The sequence below is a fragment of the Fukomys damarensis genome, unplaced genomic scaffold (assembly GCF_012274545.1).
Source record: "Fukomys damarensis isolate Sample0158 unplaced genomic scaffold, DMR_v1.0_HiC HiC_scaffold_8, whole genome shotgun sequence".
In the NCBI taxonomy this organism is placed as follows: domain Eukaryota; kingdom Metazoa; phylum Chordata; class Mammalia; order Rodentia; family Bathyergidae; genus Fukomys; species Fukomys damarensis.
In genome coordinates, this window is record NW_022900920.1 from 4,561,931 (window position 1) to 4,568,710 (window position 6,780).

Here is a 6,780-nt window from a genome sequence, read left to right on the forward strand (position 1 = left end):
AAAAAAAAAAAAAAAAAAAAAAAAAAAAAAAAAAAAATTGAGTTGGACCCTGAGCTAACACTACATCCATTTATAAAAATGGATTATAGGCCTGGGGATTTGACTCAGTGGGTCCACCACCTGCCTCACAAGTGTGAGGTCCTGAGTTCGATCTCCGGTACCAAAAAAAAAAAAAGATTATAGACCTAAATGTAAGAACCAAGACTATAAAACTTTTAGAAGAAAACATAGGTCAAAACTTCATGACAGTGGACTTGTTAGTGACTTCTAAGTTCTGACATCAAAGGCACAGGCAACAAACAACAAAGGGCAAATTGGGTTGAGGAAAACTGGTACATTTGATGTATCAAAAAAGTGGTAAAGGCCGGTGATTTAGCTCAGTGGTTCCACTGCCTGCCCTGCAAGCACAAGGTCCTGAATTCCATGCCCAGTACCAAAACAAAACAAAAACAAACAAACAATGTTAATAGAGAAAAACGCAACCTTTAGAATGAGAGAAAATGTTTATAAATAAAGTATTTGATAACAGCTTAATATCCAAAATACATGGATCCCCTAACACCCCAAAACCAAAAACGTTACTTAAAAATGAGCAAAGATTTGAATAGGTATTTCTCCAGAGAAGAAATACAAATGGCCAACAAACACATGAGAAGATGCTCAACAGGACTGATCACTGGGGAAATGCAATTCAAACTGCCAGGGGATACAACCTATGATTATGGTGACTGTAAACGTACAAGAACAAGAATAGTAAGTGTCAGTGAGGACCGGAGCCTGTGTGCACTGAATGTACACTTGATCTTAGCCAAAAGGCTGAGAAGTAGTGTGTGCACTGAATTTAAAATGGTGCATCTGCTATGGAAAATAGTTCGGCAACTTCTTAAAAAAATACAAATAGAATAGGGCCGGGAATTTAGCTCAATGGTTCTGCCTCTTGCCTTGCAAGCACAAGGACCCAAATTTGATCCTAGGTACCCCATCCCTAAAAAATTATCCTATGGTTCAACAATTCCACTTCTGGAAATGTGCCCCAAAGCACTGAAAGCAAAATTTCAAAGAGATATGTGCACACCCAGGTTCACAGCAGCATTATTCACAGCAGTCAGTAGAAGCAACCCAAGTGTTCACGGGTAGGTGAATGCACAAGCAAAATGTAACAAATACACACAATGCAACATTACCCAGCCTTTGAAAGGAAAGAAGTTCTGACAGATCCTGCCACATGCATAAACCTTGGGAACATTACGCTAAGTGAAATAAGCCAGTCACAAAAAGACGAATAGTGAATGATTCCACTTTCTCCAAGGAACTCAGCGTCATCAAAATCATAATCATGAAAAGTGAGATGGTGGCTGTCAGGGACTGGGCCCAAGGTGAAGAGAGATGGATATAGGTGGTGTTGGTTGCACAACACAAGAGCAGTAACACTAAACTGCGTACTCAAATTGAGACAGAGGATTTTGTATTACATGTATTTCACCACAATAAAAACTGAAAAAGAATTCTCCATTTAACCAATTTTCACTTGCTCTTTAAGAAGACAGGGGAAGCAACCATTACAGAAAGAGAGGGCGAAGTTGGAGAACAGTGACTGTGGTCCATTCCATTTAGAATCACTTGAGGTTTGAGCCTTCCAGTGGAAAGGATTGCTGGACCTTACCCCAGAGTTTCTGGTGGGATAGAGGGGGGTTCGAGTTCTTAGGTGATGGTGATGCTGTGTAGCCAAAGACCACTCTTGGGACAATCATTTTCGATTAACTGAATCTTCTTGGAATTGTACCAGCCTAATTCAGAGTGCTCTTTCTCAGAGGCATGGGTCATGCATTCTGAGAGAATGAGAGGGGGAGAAAGAAGCGGGAAAATAAAGAACGAATGTAATTTGAAAAAAATAATTGATGTTTTCAGTATGGAGGGTATATATGTTGCTTTCTTAACACAAACTAAAGAAATCAGCGCATAACAAAATCTTCTTCCTTTGTTCAACTGGGCTTTACGCCACAAAATATCTACCTTCTCAAGACATGGTGATTCCTTAACTTTGTTCCTTCCGTTTTTCATGCGTCTGACCATCAGCTCAGCTATCACCAAAACGCTACCCGGGCTGAGGCCAGTTGAGATTTGAGAGGATGGGGAGAAGACAGGTGCTAAAATATGATTTCTGAAAAAAGCCCGGCTTTCTGCCTGAGCCTCTTGTCTATGCTTAGGTCCTCTAGCTGCAAAAAGTTCATAATCAGGGGTTTCCTTTCCTTGTTCATGGGCAAGACCCAGGGAATAGAAAGAGAACCCCTTTACTAGAGCTTTCTTCCCTTTGAGGCTGTTATCAAGGGCCCATGCCTACAGCAAACTCCTGCTGTGGAGGTGGGCACTTAAGGTGCAGAGGGCAGCGACCAGGGGAACTGGTCTTTCCCAGGCCAGCTGCTTTGCTCATCTGTTGCTGTATGAAACATACTCGATGCTACTTTTAAAAGCCTAATATTCATAATGCACACATTTCCAAACACTTTACATGTGCTATTTTATTTAAACCAGTAAAATTCTGAGGCAAATATTATTATTCTAAATTATAGGTGAGGAAAACTAAAGCACAGGGAATTATAAAGACAATTAGTCCAAAGCCACGTAACTGGTAAGTGGGAGTTTCAACCCAATTTATTCTTTTTATTTTTATTTTTTTGAGACTGTGTCTTGCTATGTTGTTCAGACTGGTCTTGAATTCACTATGTAGCTCAGGCTGACTTGTAGTAATTCTCCTGCCTCAGCCTCTCAAGTGCTGGGATTACAGGCCTGCACCACCACATTAGGCCCCAATTTACTCTTAACACCCTTCACCAGTTGGGCCCATCACATATTTTCCCTCAGGTCCAAATCTGTTGTGTAAGCAACCAGTTCTATAGGACCACAAGGTGTCTCTGCCACATTTGTAAAGAGTCACAAGCTGACACCTAATGCCAGTCTGAGATTTCTGCATGTTTCCAGCTCTTTACAGAAGTATAAAATTCCACAGCATTTCCCTTGTTTCCTTGAGGAAACTGGTCATTCGAAGAAAGAAATGGGCACTGGTCTACCCAAACTCGAGCAGTTGCCAGGACTTTCCTTACCCTTGCTGAGAGAGTACCAGGAAGCCCCATTGGTGATGCCATCTGGAAAGTAATCTCCACAGTTCCAGCCATTGTGCATCCAGCCATGTGCATAGGAGTAGACCTTGGCCAGCTAGAAGGAGAGCAGGCAGAAAATGACCTTGAATAGTCCTAACTCAGATGACAATGCTCCTAAGGGGGTCCTGTGTCACTTATTTGAAGCTTGTTGCCCAAGTCCCGAGTTCCCCTGGCAGGGCAAACCACTATTCTGCATACCTTCTGGAAAAGCATATCATCGGGCGTGGGAGTAGTGGTAGTGTAGTAAAAACTTTCGCGCTGATGTCTTAGGGACTTGTCGTAAGGGTAATTGGCCACGACTGCTCCTCCATGGAGATTGGCTGAGAGAACAAAGTTGATGGACTGCATCCACCAGATCACAGCCCGGGTCTCAGGTTCCACCTGTGACGAGAGGAGAAGGTGGTGAAAAGTTGCAGTGGGAGTTGCCCTATGGATGCTGGCATAATTCTGTTGGGAAGAGAAGGCAGCACATCTCAGTATGACAGAGTCCTACAGGTAGGAGAAGTGTGGCTGGGGAAATTTTGACCTTTAAGGAAGCATTACATGGAATTAGTAGAATTTTAGAAGAAGTAGTTATTCTAAAGAAAGCTTTAAATCCATTTGGACTTCCAAAAATTCATTGAATCAGAAGAGATCTGGCAATAGAGACATAGCAGGGGGTAACACAATCCCCAACTTGAAATTACACTACAAAGCCACTGTATTAAAAACAGCATGGTACTGGCAAAGAAACAAACCCAAGTATCAGTGGAACAGATTAGAAGATATAGAAACAATTCTTGACATGCCATAGGGCGACTCTTTTTTTTTTTTTGGTACCGGTGATCAAACTCAGGTTCTTATGCTTGTGAGGCAGACTGCAGAACCACCGAGCTAAATCCCTGGCCCAACTACCTCATCTTTGACAAGGAAGCCAACTGTCCTCAGTGGAGGAAAGATAGTCTCTTTAATAAATGGTGTTGAGGGCTGGGATTTAGGTCAGTGGTTCTGGTGCCTGCCTTGCAAGCACAAGGACCCGAGTTCGTTCCCCAGTACCAAATAAATAAATAAATAAATAAATAAATAAATAAATAAATAAATGAATGGTGTTGGAAAAAACTGGATTTCAACTTGTCAAAGATTAAAACTAGATCCGTATCTTTCATCAAACTAAAATCCAAGTAGATTAAAGATATAAATATTAAAACAGAAACACTTAAACTTATTACTGGAAGATAAATTAGGTAGAACTCTTGAAGATATCAGCGCAGGAAAAGACTTTATGAACAAATCCTCAGTAGCACAGGAACTAGCCCAAAGAATCAACAACTGGGATCTCATTTTTTAAAAAGCTTCTGCATTGCCAGAGAAATCACAAGCAGAACTAAGAGACAACCCCACAAGGTGGGGAAAAAAAAATTTTTTTTTTTTGGTACTGGGCATCGAATTTGGGTCCTTGTGCTTGCAAGGTAGGCAGCAGCACTACTGAGCTAAATCCCCAGTCTGGGAAAAAAAAATTTTATTAGCTGTTCCTCAAACAAAAGTCTACTATCTAGAATATATAAAGAACTAAAAAAAAAAAACAAAAAAAAAACCAAACAAACAATCAGACCCCCAAACATAAAGACCCAATTCAAAAACTGGTATCTGAAATGAACAGACATTTCTCAGACAAAGAACTAAAAGCAGCAAATAAACATATAAAAGAATGTTCAGCACCGGTCATTGGAGAGATGCAGATGAAAACAACACTGAGATTTCATCTCACCCCAGAAAGAATGGCTGCTCTCAAGAAATCAACCAAAGGCTGGGGAGTGCTGGAGGCTTTTAAGTGCAAGGTCTTGAGTTCCATCTCCAGTACCAAAAGAAAATTTGAAACTTTGGGCTGGGGATTTAGCTCAGTGGTGCCACCACCTGCCTTGTAAGTGCAAGGACCCAAATTAGATCCTTGGTACAAAAAAAATTAAAAATAAATAAATAAATAAATAAATCAACTAATAACAAATGCTGGTGGCGTTGTGGGGAGAGAGAAACCCTTCTTCATTGTTGGTGGGAGTGCAGACTGGTGCAACCGCTGTGGAAATCAATAAGGAGATATCTCAAACAACTAGGATTAGAAGTCCCATTTGACCCAGATATTCTTCTGCTGGGTATCTTCCCAAAATCATTAAAAGAATCATATCACAAAGATATATACTCACCCATGTTTATAACCCCATGGGCTGTAATAGCTAAAATTTGGAAACAGCCCAATTGCCCATCAACTAGAGACTGGATAAATAAGATGTGATTTTTTTTTTTAATAAATGGAGTACTACTCAGCCATAAAGACCAAGAAACTAGAGATATTTATAGCTAAGTGGATGCATACTGAGGCCATACTTTTAAGTGAAATTAATAAGTCACACATGTATAAATAGCAAATAGTTTATCTGGTGTGAAAAGCTAAAAGTGTAAATAAGGATCAAAATTTATAGTTGATATTGTGAAATAGAAAGAAAAGGTCTAAAGGAGTAGAGGAAGTGGGAGGGGTAGGGGAAAGGTAAAAAGGGAAAGAAAATTATGTGAAAAAGTAAAACATGAAAACAATATCTTTGCAAACGGGGAAGGGTGGAGGGGGTGAAGGGAGGACTGGGGAATGGGGAAAAATAAGAACCAAGGTAAGTCATATAAAGGTACAAGATCTCAGTGATGAATGTAACTGTGTTGTATACCTAAAATGTACCAATAAACAATAAAGATAAAAAGAAATAATTTATAGTCCTCAGTGACTTTTTCTCCTTTCAGGACGGACATTTAGAGATGATGTCACATTAATGTGTTAAGTGCTCCTGCTGGACCCAGGGTCAGCTCTCAAGGCCCCATCTTCCTATTCCAAAGGGGAATGCACAGATACTTTTGAGTGTGCCAAGAGGAAGAAGAAAAACCATAAGGGTAAAAAAAAAACAAAAAAAAAACCATAAGTGTTTGACTTCCTGAACCTCTTTCAAGAGCTAATTGTCTATGGACATAGCAAGTTTACTGTAAGAGAAACTTCTCTATAGACTGCTAGAGTTCTCTGTCAATAGCCTAGTATAATAGAATGTTGGATTAAGAGTGGGAAAAGTCCAGCTTTTAATCCTGATCCCATCAATTATTAGCTATGCATATTGGAATCACAGTGGTGCCTTGGTTCATGAATGCTTCTGTTCACAATCTAGTTCTCAAACAAAAGGGTTTGACAAAAGTTTGTTTCCATTCGCAAACTCCACATTGGGTGAAAAACAGAACCATAGCCATCTTCCCCCAAATTGTAAAACAAATTAAGTTCATGAACTGAGACACCACTGTATTTTATCTATAAAGCAAAGATAGATAGCACTAATTGATGTATTTACCACACTGATGATCAACTGAAACACTGGGTATGAAAAACTTTGCGCAGCACTCTGGGAGGCAAGAAGAACACAAGTATGAACCCAGTTTGGGCAACTAATTGAGACCTTGTCTCAAAATAAGGAAAAAGTTTTTAAATGTTGGGGATATAGCTCAGTATGAAGGTCTTGAGTTCAATAAATAACTATGACAATAAGAGAGAGGAGGAGGAGAGAGAGAGAGAGAGAGAGAGAGAGAGAGAGAGAGAGAGAGAGAGAGAGAGAGAGAG

At 40.0% G+C, this 6,780-nt stretch overlaps 1 protein-coding gene across 1 annotated transcript in view; it reads right to left on the reverse strand.

Annotated features, from left to right (window-relative positions):
- Positions 1 to 6,780, reverse strand: part of Cpn1 (carboxypeptidase N subunit 1) — a 32,882-nt gene that overhangs the window by 10,996 nt on the left and 15,106 nt on the right. The window contains exons 4-5 of the mRNA XM_010638532.3: positions 3,357 to 3,539; positions 3,102 to 3,213 (exon numbers count right to left, since the gene is read on the reverse strand). Coding sequence (XP_010636834.1) covers positions 3,102 to 3,213; positions 3,357 to 3,539 — 295 coding nt within the window. The remainder of the gene's footprint in view (positions 1 to 3,101; positions 3,214 to 3,356; positions 3,540 to 6,780) is intronic.